At 37.1% G+C, this 16,759-nt stretch overlaps 1 protein-coding gene across 1 annotated transcript; it reads left to right on the plus strand.

The window, feature by feature from the left end:
• The first annotated feature begins 1,438 nt into the window (after positions 1 to 1,438).
• Positions 1,439 to 16,701, plus strand: LOC136780526 (uncharacterized). The gene is made up of 17 exons (XM_066738948.1): positions 1,439 to 1,450; positions 1,498 to 1,667; positions 1,712 to 1,811; positions 1,889 to 2,070; positions 2,493 to 8,989; positions 9,052 to 9,182; positions 9,268 to 9,532; positions 9,653 to 9,981; positions 10,060 to 10,177; positions 10,238 to 10,368; positions 10,448 to 10,591; positions 10,666 to 11,769; positions 11,853 to 12,262; positions 12,339 to 12,572; positions 12,792 to 13,640; positions 13,720 to 13,849; positions 13,933 to 16,701. Exons 1-17 carry the CDS (start codon positions 1,439 to 1,441, stop codon positions 15,739 to 15,741), a joined length of 12,615 nt encoding a protein of 4,204 aa, XP_066595045.1. The 3' UTR covers positions 15,742 to 16,701.
• Positions 16,702 to 16,759: the final 58 nt, after the last annotated feature.

The following is a 16,759-nucleotide window of genomic DNA, read 5'->3' on the forward strand; positions in this document are numbered from 1 at the left end:
AAAATTTATAACATAAAACGATTTGAATAAAATGATAAATGAAATTATTTTTATTTAAAAAAAAAACTTTGATTTAACCCGTTCATTTGAAATTATATAAGAACCTTAAAATATATAATGTGTTTTTATTAAGAAAGTGAGAAATATGTTCCAATATAACCACTTTTACTATTAGTTTAATGTAAATATTTATTTTCTCTTCTTTTTTAGTCTATACTTGAAAAATTTACTTAGGGTTTAAGTCGGTAGGAGAATCATCTATTTTTACAACGTAACTATTTATTTCATGTACAGTATACTGTACACTTCAAGTGAACGGGTTAACTACTAATAAAAAATCATAAGACTACTTTAGAATTAAATAGATAAAGTCAAAAACAGAAAAATCTTTATAAAACCCTGTTTTTCCCCGATATCCTTTATATAATGAAACATTATTAGAATAAAAGTTTTCTATTTAGTCTATATATATATATATATATATGCCTGGTTTCTGAGATACAAAGCGTCTTACTCACAATTTCAGCAGGTAAAAGCATAAGAAATGTAGTAAATATGACAATGATAATATTAAACCAAAGGCTTCATGCTTTTTGAAAATATATACAGAAGTGTTACTGTATTAACATTCAGTACCTGTTTGAAGGTTACATGAAGAAACATGGTATTGGCTAGGTTTATTATTATTTCTTATTGTACATTACCGATTATTTCGAGTACTCGACGCTCTAATGCCAAAATGATTACCTGACTTAGGAAATATGCGTTTCAGTGGTACCAGAAATCCTAAATAGACAGCCTTTTATACAACCGGACGTATATATATACTTCATGGGAAACTCTTAATCTAATAAAACTTTATACGCTATAATTTAATTGAACTATCTACTTCAAAATTAAAGACTTAAAATCGATAAAAGAATCACGGAATTTAAGAATCCTCTTCATCCTTTCATCCAGTCCTTCGCTAGATATCTCGATTTAAAATTGCACAAAGTTGTAGGTTTGACTGAAGTAGTGCGTGGACTGTTACGCAGAATCGCTCACCTGTTTATGATAGAAGCAGCAGTTTACAGAGTCGCTTATATGTTCGGCTTAGTCGATATATAAACCAAAATGGCGATGGCTGCGACGATTAATAAATTTTGAAAATCAACAAAGTGAAAAAAAATTATATGATGCTGTAAAGAATTGAATTATTTTCTGAATCAGTTCAATATTATTATTTAACATTATTTAATTTAATATATTATCTGTAAACCAAGCGTCGAGGCACTCTTCAGCAATCGTCTGCCTCAATTTCAAATCGAAATATCCAGTGAGCCACTGGAAGAAATAATAAATTCATATAGTTTTTTGAAAAACTCGTGAGATCAGCTACAAGGACGTGGAATTAAAAATAGAGAATACCACTTAGGAAATTTAATGTGACCTTGAAATGACTCTCAAGGTCAAACCAGTAATATCAACTAAAATCGCTCATAAAAAATTATACAGCTTTTGTTTAAAATATCTTTATATGCACTGCCTATAACGTTACGTGAAGTAATGAATCAAAAATTAGGTACTCCGTATCGCGCTAGACCGAAAACGGTAAATATTTTGATTCTACTCAGGAGGGATCTATATATATACATATACATCTATGATTTATTAGGTACTTTCGGGTAATTCTTAATAGGGATTTAAAAAAGAATCATACCTTCTAAAGGTTAACAGCTTCTTCATTTCTTTTGCAAACTTGGTATCTTTTATTATGCATACACTTACAACAACCACAGGCACGATTACTCGGTGAGGTTTATCCAAAAGTATCACTCACTGCACTAAACAGAAAGACGTTTCACTATACTCGTTTTCCTCACTGGCTTTTTACGAATGCTCGTAGTCGCAGTTTTCCTCTTATACCTCGATCAATGTTATTTTGTTCATTTGGTTTCATTTTCAGGCTTTCGTAGTGCATGCTTTACTTAGTGCTTTAATTGTTCTAATCTTACACGAGTTTCAGGGAAACAATACCAGTGAGAACGATCGAAGAAGATCCAGAAATAATTCGTCCAATCACGCGAGGTAAGCTGCGACTGTTATCGTTAGCTTAACACTAGGTAGACACCTCAGTTTTGGACACTTACGAACTTACAAGAGTCGGACAAGACCTACAAATTTACAGACCAGTAACGTTCTACTGCACTTAAATTTCTAGACTATTTTTATACTACTTGAAAATCCCAAAAGGTAAGTAACACTGTGACGTAGTAAAATTTGCGGAGGATTGGAATAAAAAAGCAATTAGCAAATGAGAAACACGACTATAAAATTAATCAGTGTTCGGGTTTTTAAACAAAATCATTTGACTCTTCAAACTAATAAACGTCTACCTAGGGTTATTTTTATTTCGATTATGAACACGATGAAGAACACACAAATAAGGTTTACATACACAAAATAATGTACCATGAGTACGCTGCTACAAAATGAAATATGTCTTACAGCACTTCGAGGGCTGGACATAGTACTGAGGACGAGGAAGAGAGGGTAAACAACCTGGAGGAAACTCCAGCAAGCCCTAGTCCACCGGTCAGTCCTGATTCGGCCACGCAATGTGCACCGATCATAATTCCGACCGAGCGCAATGACGATTTTCCGGAAGATCGAGCTAATGACGACAAGTCTTTCGCTCCGGAAGAAACAGAAGTCCTGACCATCAGGGAGCCGATCATCATACCGACCGAACGCATGGAGGATAAATACAGCGACTTCAGGACTGATGAAGAGTTTACAGAATGGGACTTACTGGAAGAATCTGAGAAGGTTCTGGGCAATAGGTCAAGCTGGCCCAAATTCGACGTCGCGAGTGCCGTTAAATTAATTTGCGATAATTTACCGCAGAGATTGAACGATGTGTCGATCTCAGCGTCGCATTCTAGAAATATACCAACAGTGCCAATTCCCTCGCTAGGCTGTTCTAGGAGACTAACTTCGGTTCTGGAAAAGAACGGATTGTCAGGAATGAATGTAGATTATGGCGATGAATCTGACCTAGAATCCACCACGAACGTTCCTGACATGAGTCTGCAATCCCCGGATATCGAAGTCCTGTCTCCTAGAAAGCAAATGCCTTCGCCGAAACCAAAAGAGTTTCCCACTCCAAAAGAATTTCTTACTCCAAAAAGTAAGCCTCCGAAATCTCTGTTGGTGTCTCCGCCTCCAGTTCTAACTGAGCCGCCATTGTCGATGGAGGATTTGGCGGAGTTACTTCAGGATGAGGTGGGGGAGAAGGCGAGCGATAAGGATGGCGAGAAAAGAAGATCTAAAATGGACGAAGTGTTGAAATTGGCAAAGGATAGAGAGGCTAAGAAAGACCCAAAGTCGGCGAAGAATGTTTTATTCCCGCTTAATGATGCTGATAAGGAGTGCCGAAAACCAATACCGACATTGGTTCCTCCTGTAACGCAAATGGCAGCTTCCACTTCGAAAGCGGAATTGCGTTTTGCAGACAATTATGAGAAACATGGTAATCCTCTGTATCAACGGAGAGCTCAGGTAGCGAATAATATCGATTCGCACGCAGCAGGGAGAACCGAAGCAGATTTTAGAGTGGATACCAATGACTTTTATAAATGGCAACAAATGCCGCAGTCCAGTGTTACCACTGAGTTCACCAACTCCTGGCCTCCTGCTTATACGGTACCACCGAATCCTGCCATATCAAACGTGCCTATTCTTCCCGTGCCGCCTCCTATGCCGATGCACCAGGAGTTGTGGAACGTTACTGGACAAATACCCGAGAACCACTTGGCTCCCCGATTCCCAACTACTACCCCGGTAATCCCTCTGATTAGTCAGCCTCAGGAGTTCAATCAGCAAACCGCTAGTTTGACCTCTAATACTATTCCAACTCTTATAACTCCTCCGGTAATCTCTCCAACGCAATATCCTATTGGACCTCAGTTCAGGAATTTTCAAGAGAATATTCCTTACGAGGCAGGTTACGAGAGACAGGATTTTACCCATAACAGACAATTGTGGGATGCGTCTAATAGGATAAATGAGAATCCTAGTCGAGAAAGCGAGACAGCAAAAAATGTTGCAAGTTGCGATTCGTCCAGTGCACCTAGTTTGTGGGGTAGGCATTATGGTCAACAAAGAGCACCAACTTACGATAGAAATAGGATAGAGGTTGTTAGGACTGCTGCGAGCCAAGGTGCTCGCAGAGCCGAATGGTCTCGCGATACCTCAGATGTGAGGTTCATCAGGGAAGTACGAGCTTTGTCCGAAAGAGATCCACGACTTCGAGCTGATCACCCTCCCCCTGTTCCTGTGAAGCCTCCGGTTCAACCAAAGGATATTACTATTGTTAGAGATCCTCGGCTGGCCAAAGATAAACCAGTCCCTGTCAGTATTCCTAAAGAGGTTAAGGAGAAAGATCCTAGAGTTCCCAAAATTGTGAAGGATTTTAAGGTCTCTAGAGATATCAAGGAAATAAAAGTTGTCAAGAGTTCCAAAGATAAGCACGAAGTGGAGAAAGATCCTAGGAAACGTCCGCATATTAATGTGAAGAAGAAGGTTCCTAAGCCTAAGGAATCTCATAAACATGCTACTGAAAAGAGTAATAGAAAGGTGAAGGAGAGGGAGAGGGAGAAAGGTTTTGATGAAATGCGGTCCCCTCTGGAGAGTCTCTATGGTGTTATAGACACTAAAGCTAAGGCTCCTCAAGGGTCTGGGTTGCAAAGATTTAAGATTCCAAAGTTAAATAGGACTCCAGCACCGTCGATTGACACTGATAATTCCAGACACTCCTCTAAAAAGAGTAGTAGTAGTAAATCCAAGAGTAAATCGTCGCATTCGAGGAGTGATAAGGAAGAGGCCACTGCTGAAGTAACAAGTAGTAGCGATGGTAGAATTACTAAGCGAATGGGAAGCAGCGGCTTCCACGAACGATGGGAGTCCGAGGAGGAAATTGTTTCATCAGTGACTACTGAGGAAACTAATAAAACTATCGATGTTGAGGCTGATTCTATTTCTAATGTTTCTATGGAGGTAGAGAGTTCTTCTTCTGTTAAAAATGTAAGTGCTGGAGGAGCAAAGAAGGTGGAAGAGGTGACACAGGAATTAATAGAAGCTTTGATAAGAAAGTCACTGCAGTCTGGCGAAGGCAAGAAGCTATTCGAGCAGACACCGTTCTTCCAGACGTTGAGCAAAACTCTGAAACGTAAGACCCTGAAGAAAATTAAAAGGATTATCGAATCCGAGTCTGAGAGTAGTAGTTCTGATGAGGAAGGAGCAGTTGAGGCGAAGAAATCGAACCCGAAGAAAAAGAGAAGAGTCATCGTTTCTGACGATAGTTCTGAAGAAGAACCTTTGGCTAACAGAATTGGCAATCTAAGCTCGTTGGAAAAACCAGTTAAAAGTCATAAGAAAAGTAAGAAATCCTCCTCCAAAAGAAGTAATGCTATTTCTAAAAATAAAGACACTTTGCCATTACCTAATACTGACAATGTCATTAACATGTATGATAAGGAGGATGACGTGGTTATGGTAGGCTCTAAAACAGGAGGTTTGTACAATAAGAATGAAAAGGTTGTCGAGAAAGTTGGTGTTTCCAAAGAGATCGTGGACGATTATTCTCATGAAGATAAATCATTACAGTCTAGATCCAATAAATCTAGGATTAGGCGTAGAAATTCATTGGAAATGTTACAGGAAGATGTTCGAGAAATGTTTATTTGCGAAGATGTGGTAAATGCTACTGGACACAGGATGTGCAGGCAGGTAAAAGAAAATGGAAGCTCGTCTTCGAATGCTATAACCAATTCGCCACCTACGAAAAAGAAAGATTTGTACTATTCGGACAAGGTAGTTGAGAAAGTTTCTCAGCCTGAAGAACAAATAATAACTAACACAAAACAGAAGAATAAAGCTCCAAAAGCTGCAACTTCCGACAAGCCTAGAGGAAGAGGCAGGAAGAGTAACAAAGCTAAGTCTAAGGAAATCATTTCTTCGGATAGTGAGGAAGATCAGCCACTGGCTCTGAGATCAGAACTACTTATGGAGGATACTGATAGTCCTAATTCGGATGTTAACGTCTCAAAGAATAGTGTTGAAACGGGACGTCGCAAGGGTTCAGGAAAAGACGTGTCTAAGGAGCCAAAAGTTTTACTGGAAAAGGCAGATGCAGGCAAAGTGGACTCAAGAATGATGTTCGACAGCTCATCCGATGAAAGCTTCGGCATTGATGTATCTGAGCTGGCAGCTGCGGTCGACATTTCTCTGCACCCTGAAAAACAAGCCGAGTCTCTAAAGCAAACTGACCGACTCAAGAAGGCAACGACAAAATTAAATAAACAGAAGTCAAAGAGGGGTAGGAAGGCAGCATCTTTGTCCGAAGACAAGATGGACGATACAGCTTCCTTTACGGACGATACCAGCATGACCTCTGACATTTCCATGATCAGCAACGCCACGTTTAGCAAACGATCAACTAAAGCCACACCTGGTACCAACGAAGAATTGTTGAGTAATATTTTGGTAGGTTTGGTCGATAGACAGGATAAGAATTCTGTAGGAGAGAAGGGTAGTGATGTTGATGGCGATGATGACCTTAACGAGTCCCCTACGGCCAGTAGCAGTGCCAGAAAGCCTACCAGAAAGAAGAAGAAGAGGGGAAGCTGGCAATTGGGTATCGTGTCGAAGAAGAAGAGAAAGAAGGCTGCTACCCCTAATCAGGTGGAGTCTTCTCAGTCGGAAGCTGGAAAGGAGGGTGAACCTGATAAAACGAATGAAGTTAAAGAGGAAGTGGACACTTCTATTGTAAAACAAGATGACATTATAACGATGTTGCACACAACTACTATGAAAATGGAGGGTGCTACCGTTAAACCAGAGGATGCTGCTGTAAAAGCAGAAGACTCTACTGTAAAGGCAGAGGCCGAATCTACCGTAGATCCTGCTTCGCATCTTCTAGAGTCTACGATAGAGGTAGAAGAGTTTAAACTGAATGTGGAAGAGTCAGCTGAGAAACCTGCAGAAACAAACGAGCCCAACTCTACAGCTCCTGAACAATTGACTATTGAGAAATCAGAGATTCATATAGTTGACGAGGTGAAGCAAGAAGTTTCAAGTCCAACGAAATCTAATAATGGAAGCCCCAAGAAAACTAAGAGTTTTGAGGATATAGAAAAAGTGATCAGTACTCTTGGTCCAGAACAACTAATGGACTACACATGGTCGGGTCACCAAAAATATACCTGTTTACTGTGTCTGTTTGTTGGTAAAAATATCGTTCACCACTATAAAATGAGTCACTCTGGAAAAGAGATCATGATTTCTAGATTGACCAAAACTGATGCTGAAATTGCTTTAAATGTTACGGGTACTTTGAAGGAAGAAGAGTTGATAGATACAGATGTAATTAAGTTGTACTGTAGGTTCTGTACTTTTACAACAGATGGCAAAGCTAGGGAGGCTAAAGAAAGTTTGTACGAACATTTGACCACTCATACCGGGGAATATCGATTCAAATGTCTTAGTTGTAACTATGAATCCGTAGCAAGAAATTCAATGAAGACTCATTATTATAAAGTTTGTAGAAGACCTAATCAATCTTTTGCCGATTCAATCTACGAAGCCTCCATACCCAAAGAAAACGGGGTTTTTGGGTACTTGTGCTCTGCTTGTAATTTTGTACAGCTAAAGATGGATAATACGCAGTTGCACCTGAACAGGTGGCACGCTAACGATCCTAATGCGAAAATAGTGAAAATTAATATGTCGAAAATGACCGAAATAATTTCTAAGACTATTACTACTGAAAAACCATCGGAGACTTCCGATTTGAGCACGACTGAACATCCGGAAGTGAAAGTGGAAGCTGAAGAAGAGGTGGCGAGAGTGGATGGAGAAATAGAGGAGGATAAGATCGAAGAGACCGAGTACAAGTGGGATCCGACTAAGAGCGATAAACAGAAACAGGATAAACGACCTGGACCAAAGCGTCGCATGGCTGACAATGCGGGACCACTGATGCGTGAGAGGAACCAACCTAAGATCCCGCAGAAAATGATAAATATTGATAACGAGGCAGCGATTCCTACAGAGAACCTCAATGCATTTGTATGTCCTCCAGAATTGGAGCACACGGAAGTTGAGTTGCAGCTGGAACGCAAGAAGAAGATGCAAGAGATTATTGAAGATATTGGAATGAAATTTAGAAAGGATTCCAGCATCAGAGGCTTCTCTATAACTGACAAGTTGAAGGATATAATGCAGACGGATTTGAATGAGAGCGAAGAACCAGAGGAAAGTTCAGATCCTCCTCTGGCTTCAACATCGGTTCTTGAAACTTTTGAAGAGGAAAAAACAAGTGTGGCTACTACCGAGGTTAATGTTGAAAATTCGGTTGAATCAGTTCCTTCGTTGGATTCTGCGATTAAGATAGATACTACTGATGTTCCTAAGAAAGAAGAGGTGGAGACCTTTAAGGAATCAATGGATGTGGATAGCGAGCATGAGGCGAGTGACAATGAGAACACTGTAAGCTTGGTCCCGATGTATGATTCTGATTCGAGCAGCGAGCAATCCGAATCCGAATCGGCGGATGTGAATATGATTTTAAAGGAGACTTCCGGTATCAATGCATCATCGAAAGATCCGATGATGACGACTATACAGAGATTGGCGGCTCAATTGAAAAACGTAAAGCCACTGGAGACAGCATCGGAAAATCTTCCTTGTCCGCCTTGTCCTGCTGCGGTTAAAATCAAACAGGAGCCAGATTTCGATGCACCCTCTATTATACCAGAACCACCGAGTGTTGTACCAATTTCTACAGTAGAGAATCTTGAAAAATTGTTAGGTTCTGATCAGAAGCAAAAGGAAATCGATGATAAGAGCTCACCTAAGAATTTTATAAGGTTGAGACGCTTGAGTGGAGATATGCTTTCCATACCCACGTTACCAGAGCAAGAAGATGCTGGTTCTTCTAGCGTTGGTAAGCTTTATTAAAAATTTAATGAGAAAAGTTCAGATAGCTAATACATGATTTTTATACAGATGAAAGTAACTCCAGTACTACAGGAGGCGTACTACATACTGATACTGACGAAGAATGCTCGTTTCTTAAAATAGAAAATGTAGTCAGTTTAGCTCCCGCTGCTGGAACGAGTCCACTAAACACTCCGATTGTACGTATAGCTAGGATTACGATTAATAGTTTACAATAAGAATTTATAGTAATTAATTACTTATAATATTTAAATATTATCCTAGATTACTAACATACGGAAAGCGGTAGAGAAATCACCAGTAAAAAATATATCCATACTCAAAACGAATTCCAATCAGCTTTTCTTAAAGAGGATTAGTCCTAAAATGGTGAAAAACTTTTCAAATAAAAGCCTACAGCCAATCGCCACTACAGCAGAAGGAATAAAATTATATCCCGTGAAAATCCCCTCAGTGTCTCAAGCAACTACCAGTTACGTTCCAATAATTCCAAAACCCATTCACTTAGACAGCCAACAAACTACCATCGGTAAGATAACAGGATCTAAATCGCCCAAGATAAATCCGGCAAATTTGAATTATAAAATTGTAAAAGTCCTCAAAAAGGCTAATATTCTCAAGCCTAAGGAAAATGTTGATACGGTTTCAGCAAAGAAATTAAAGTCTTCGTGTGCTTATGCTGAAATGTTGAAGCCTTGGAAACTGTTGAAACTCTTCAAGTGTATGAGCAAAGATTGCAGCTTCAGTACAAACTTCTCAGTGAATTTTCATCAACATTATCTCAATCATGCTGTCGAATATCAGAAGAATAATATGCCTCCACCTTATGATTATCAGAAGTGTCCATATTGTTATGTGATTCATGAAAATTTACTACAGCTTACACAGCATATAGAGGAAAGTCATGGTCATTGTAGATATCAGTGTAATTATTGCTTTTACAGGGCCGTTGCTCAGTCTTATGTGACTGTTCATCAAGTACGAATCAGTTTTTGTTTCATATTTACATCAGTAATTATTTTTGCAATCATATAAAATTTTTTTTTTTTTTTTCAGAAATTAGCCCATCCGGGTAGTGTAATTTGTATTTTAACAGGAAAGAATGTAAAAACAGCACCAGTGATAGAAATCATTAAACGTCGCGATTTTGTGTTACCATTCATTTGCCATAATGGTTAGTATTTAAAAAAATAGAATTATCTATTTGATATATAATTTCTTTTTGTTATTCCAGTGGATTGCAGACGAGCTTTTTACGTAGCTGACACATTCGCTACTCATTTGAGATCTCATTACCCAAAATTAAATGCATATCAATGTCATATCTGTGAACTGTCTTTTCCAACTTATGAGCGACTGATTGGGGTATGTGATAAACAATGGAAACAAAAGAATACCATTTCCTGATAATATTTATATCTATAATGTCATTATGTTTTTGTAGCATTACAAGGTGCATGGTCTCGGCAGGTATCAGTGTTTGTATTGTTTGAATGGTACGGATAGTATTGATGACATACATAAACACTTGAGTTTGCTTCATCCCAATCGTCTACCTCAGATACTGGAACGTAATTTCACTTCTAAGGTAGTTATTTTAAAATAAGTTAAAATTTGTTACGATTTTGTTGCTTTGAATCTAAAGCATTTTTTTTTGTGCAGAAAATTTCGTTAACCGTAGATGTGCTTGATCAGTTAGCTGTTAAAAATTTGGAAGAGCACTATACTCCGGAAGCAGTGGTTGAAATTGATAGCGAGGTAGAGAAGGAAGAAAAAAGTACTGAAAAAAGAAAAGTTTTAGCTAAGGATGTAAAAATTGAAACCAATAATCCAGTAATGAGTAACCCCAGTGGCAGTAAAGCTATATTATCTCAAGGAAACAGGTTGAAGGCAAAAGGTGATTCTCCAGATAGTGCAAAAACAGACCAGAAATCTTCCCAAATTTTACCCGAGCCAGAATTGCAATTAGTTTCGTACAAGGAGACTGATGCGGTAGATCCTTTGGCGCCGGCGGATAATGTAAATTATTGTGATGAATTTGTGAGTATTAATGTTCTTGACAATCCTGGTTTCTTAAAAAATATCAATCGATTCTACGATCAATCTTTTTCAAAATCTTACGTCAATGACAAAAATTCCGACAGCGACATTGAGATCCTAGAAAATATTGAATCTCCAGTTAAGAATAAACTCGAAAAAAATAAAACCAAGGAAGATGTTAAGATAAAAATAAAAAGTGACGACGACAATAGTACGAATAAAGATTCGTTGCCGGATATAGACAAAAATGAAAGTGCACAGTCTATTAGCTGCAGTACAGAAAACTCTAATGCATCCAATGACGTCAGCAGCAATCCACCGGAAGCTGAGTCCACGTCGAAGAAGCCTTTAACTTTAGACGATATTAAAGGTACTGGATTCTTCGGAGAAGACTTGTATAAATGTGGGAATGAGAATTGTACGTTTAAAGCTTTGACTGCTGCATCATTAAAAGAACATCTTAAAGAATGTGCAAACAGCAATGCAAACAAAAGTGCCATTTGTGTGCATTGCGGCAAAAGTTTTCTCAAAATTGGGTTTTTATTGGAACACATAAAGATTCATGGATTGAGAAGATTTGGTTGCTCACTGTGCGTTACTAGATTTGCAATGGCTTATCAAGCAATATCCCATATTAAAACAAAACATAAATACAGCCTTCATAAAATGGTTCCGGCAGATCCCAAAAATCCTTCAGCCGACGGTCTATTTATTATTCAACCTGTCGTGAGTATATTTAATATATAAATTCGCATAAAATTTGTATAACCATCTAAGATGGATTATAATATTTCTTCATTTTATAACAGAATGATTCTGGGGATAAAAAGAAGAAGAAAAGAAAATCTAAGACGAGTGATAAGAACTCTGATAAGAAAGAAGATGTTGAAAAATTCACCTTTAATCCAGATGAAATAGATTTACTTCCAAGACAAGCGATATATAATCGTGAAGTTCAATGTGCCGTTTGTCCTTATACAACTAAGGTTCGAACAAACATTATTAGACATTTGCAGTTGCATGCTAAAGATGAAAGTGTGCCGGAGAGTGGTCCTGTGAATCCCGTGCCATGTTTAGATAAAAAAGAGAGGATGTTTGATAAAATGGTGAATCTAGCTAGTAGCTCACACCAGAATGGAAGGATGGGTGCAAAATTGAAAGAACCCGTTATCAATACCGAAGAGGATGCTGTACCGAAATTTGTGCCAGAACACAAAAGGTAACTTTGTTTCTTACATTTTTTTTAATAATTATATAATTCTAGTTTTTTGTGAAAACATTCATCTATTTATTAGATATGTATGCGGAGTCGCTGGATGCAATTATTTGACTGTGGATGAAGCAATGTTAAGGTACCATTTGAAAGCATTACACTCTGAAGAACCTTACTTTAGATGTCCACATTGTCCTCCACCGACACCGGGTCAAGAAGGCCAAAATATAGCAATTGATAAAATGGGTATTCACTTGAAAATGCACGACGCAAGGCTTTATAAGTGTTCTCACTGTAATCACCATCATTATCACAGGTTTATAACAATAATTCAATATATAACACACTTTCTTCCCTTGCTATGCATAAATCACTTGCATACATTCTCTACAAGCTCTGCGCTAATTATTTGAGTGTTCTATTTCCATTAATTGCTATTGTTGAGCCATAGCTCAATTAATTGACGTAGAACTTTAAAAAATCTTTAAGTGAAACTTAATATTATACTATTTGATATTAGCAAATTATTATCCAGGCACGTTGTGGAACGGCATCTTTCGGATAAGCACCCGGAAAACCGTCCTTTCGTTAAAGTAATTCGGGAAATGGAAAGTACGGACAACGTTCAACAAGTTTCAGAACGAGATGAAAACGAGGATGAGGTTCCTGATCCCGACGGGAATCATTGGAAATGTAACATGTGCGATTACAAATGCGTTTATAAGGCCGATATGATGTCGCATGCAACAAATACGCACGATGAAAAATGTCAATTCAAATGTACCCTGTGCAATTTTAAAAACGGTGGAAAAATCATATTTGATCAGCACATTAGTAGCAAGCATGCGGATAACCCCAACGCTGATTACATAATCGTCTATCAAAGAATAAAAGGTGTTAATAAAAAGTCTACTGAAGCAACTGAGCCAATAGTGCAAGACGAACCTTTCGATACGACTCCGCTTTGGCGCAGAGATATGCCAAGAATCAGACACATTCGTGGAATACTTCTAGAGGAGGAAGACGCAGAATCTTCTAAATCTAACAAAAGAAAAAGCGAGGAGCAGCTTTCTGGTAAACCAGCAAAAGTCAAGGCCAGTAAATCAGGTTCTCTAGAAGAAAATAAACAGTGTAAAGAAAAAATCAAAAGATCGTTGTCCTGCGAGAAAATTTCTGAAACAAGTAAAACAACTGAAAAGGAAAAAGCTAAAGCTAGTGACACTTCCGCAAATATTTCGAACTTGGCTGAATCCGATGTTGGATTATTTGGTCCTTATGGGAAACCTATTGGCAATATGTATGCGTGCACGTTGTGTAACCAGTTTAAAACTAAATATAAGCACGACATGAGAGACCACTTGTACAGAGAGTTAAATTATACTAGGTAAATATAGTCTTAAACAATTACAGTAACGTTGATGGTATTATAAATTATAATTTTGTAATTTATTTTACTTTTTTAGATGGCATTGCAACGAATGTGGATATTTGTCAGTGAGCAGAACTGCTTTATTAAAACATTTTGGCAAACGTCACGAAGGGCTAGCATTGAATCATAAACCTCTTTCCCCAGATAATGCAATTGAGCAATGGGTATAATTTTTGTGATTAAATTTCTCAGCTTTTATTTACAATATTATATTTTGAGTAATAATTGTATCATAATTTTTCAACAGGTTAATACATTATTAGTGAAACAAACCAGCCTGCTAAAATTACTGACGAGTCAACAGTCTCCTCAAAAAGCATCATCCACAAAGTCTTCCTTGATTAAATCCCCAACAAAAATACCGAAATCGAATGCAACAAGTCCTGATATTAAAGACACTAAAATTTTAAAAATAAAAACTGATTCGGATAATGATTATGACAGTAAAGATGAAGATGACCTTGTAATTGATTTGCCTGAAGATGACAAGGAATCATTTTCGAGTGCTGACGGAAGCATAAAGGCTGGTTCTTCGAAAGTAAAAGATAAGCTGGAAAAGCCATTGCAATGTAAACATTGTAACATGAAATTTACAAGATGGCGGGGATTTAAGTTACACGTTCAAATATTTCATTTAAAACGTTTAGGATATTTGTGTCCGTATTGTGATCGTAGCACGAATTCTGAGCACTTGATGAGCCAGCATATTAAATTTAGGCATCCAGGACAGCCAGAGACAATTATAGAGAATCCAGCAGCAGGAGGTCCAGAATTGACCGACGAATTTTGGGAAAAGGAATACGGTATCGTCTGTCCTAAACGTTCTAAAAAGCGCAAGCGTAAGCAGAGTATGAGCGATATCAGGGAGGATGATGGTGAGACCGAGGAAGGCTCTCAAAAATGCAAGATTTGTGGATTTTCTGCTTTGAGCTATGCAGGGCTGAAATCTCACATGCGCATACATGTAGCGAAAAATCTTAAATGTACCCAATGCACCTTCGCTACTTCTGAAAAAGCTGAATTATATGAGCACTGGGAGTTAAATCATCCTCATATGCTTTTAAAGGAAGAGATAATTGAGGGCTCAATAAAGAAACAACGTATCGAAGATTACAGTAATGATATCGAAGAGGAGCTTGTACAAACCACCAGTTCGTCGAACACTGAAAAAAAATTATTTTACAGCTGTATTTACTGTAATTTGCGAAGTGAGCATTTGAATATGTTGGAGCAGCACTGGCGAGTGATGCATCAAAAATCAGATTTGCCTTTCAAGTATAAAAAAGTGCAGGTACCTTTTGTTAAATTAGCTAAGTCAGAGAACAACGTTGAGTCTACATTAAAAGCTTATATTGAACAGAGCAGCGCTATAAATATAAAAAGTGATCCCGAACAAGAGGGCTGGATATGTCAGTGGTGTGAAGAGTTTTGTGATTCGGAGAGTAAAATGACGACCCATCAAAATATGTTCCATTCCCATTTGCCATCTAAATTTAAGAAAACGGGAAGCGTTAGTTCACAAGATCCGTTCACCTGTAAGTACTGTGAAAAGACGTTTAAAAAAGCCGGACTTTTAGTAGCTCACAGTACTAAGGAACATTCGGATCAAGAAATAAAAAAAAATACCCAGAAATTGGATGTTGAAGTGGAGAAAATCATGAAAGAAAGGACATCTTGTTCTTCTGGAGAGAGTTCTAAAGGAAAAGGCGAGATCAGGAGAGTAGCCCGTAAGTCTACAACTAAGTCGAGTTTGAAGCAAAGATGTAAAGCTGTCGCTCGTAAATCTACAAATTCATTTCCAAGATATTCGTCAGATACAAAATTCAATCTAGAAAATCAACATGATCCTGATAATAAGAACAAACAATTCAGCTACTACAAAACACCTATAGAACCGGTTAATTTAGCTAAAATAAATACGTATATGGTAGTTGGTGGACACAGAATGAAAGTGAATTGTACTACGCTTACTCAATTCATGAATATTAATCCTACATTAGGAATTACAGATCTGAAATATGATGTAAAGTATTCAGAAAAATTAAAGCAGCATTAGCATTTTCATAACAGAAAATAGTGGAGGGTAATGGATATTTGCATTGCGCGACGAGAATTTCACCTTAGGTTTTTGTGCGATTAATGGATGTTTACATTACAAAGTATACACTTAAGACAAAAATTTTTGGCGCATAATTATTTTCTCATTTGCTTTTAGAATTTCTACTGCAATTTTATTTTATTATATTTTAATCCGTCGTATAATCGCGAAGAAAATTAACAATTCAAACCGGAGCAGTATTTTCTCGTATTTGTTTGTATGTACGCTTAATTTATTTCTATCATTTGATAGAACAGGATATCATGTATATAAGTATATATATAGTGTTGTAAATATCATAAGGTGTACATGTGTAATAATTAATAATGATTAAATTTACTTGTTTTGCTTATTCCTTTTACATTTAAAATAATATAATACGCGTTATGCTTTCTCTAGTTTTTTAATGAAATGCAAGTTAAAATGTATTTTTCTTACAATTTTCTTTGTTTATTTGTTTCTATTCTTAGGCAAATGTATAAAAATGGATAAGAAACAAATGAAAAATGTAAGAAAATGGCATCTCAGCTTGCATTTTATTTTAAAACTTTGCAGTAATGTAATGTGTATTATAACACATTGAATGTAAAAAGTGTTACTAAAACGGAGAATTGTTTTATTAGTAAAAATATCAATATTGAGGAATTCGAATATAATTAAAAATTCTTACGCACAATCTTTTTTTTATTTTATTAGCAGATGCTGTTCAGTAAAGCTTATTTTATTTCTTTTAAATTAAGGATTTTATTTTAATTTGTCGAATTCGATTGTTTTTTTAATGCAACGAGTTTCTTAGTTTAGATAGTCAAATCTTGTATGAAAAGACTGATGAATACACTGAGGTTTGAATTCTAGGAGTGATATAAATCTGTATAAAAATGTAGTATACCATCAAATAAATATTTTTAATTTTTATAATCTGTAATGATTGATCATTCATCATTATTAGTTTTTAGTAATTTAATAAGTGACATTT

Source organism: Prorops nasuta, unplaced genomic scaffold (assembly GCF_024137725.1).
Source record: "Prorops nasuta isolate Cenicafe-Biocafe unplaced genomic scaffold, Cenicafe_Pnas_1.2 PNAS00002, whole genome shotgun sequence".
NCBI classification, from domain to species: Eukaryota; Metazoa; Arthropoda; class Insecta; order Hymenoptera; family Bethylidae; genus Prorops; species Prorops nasuta.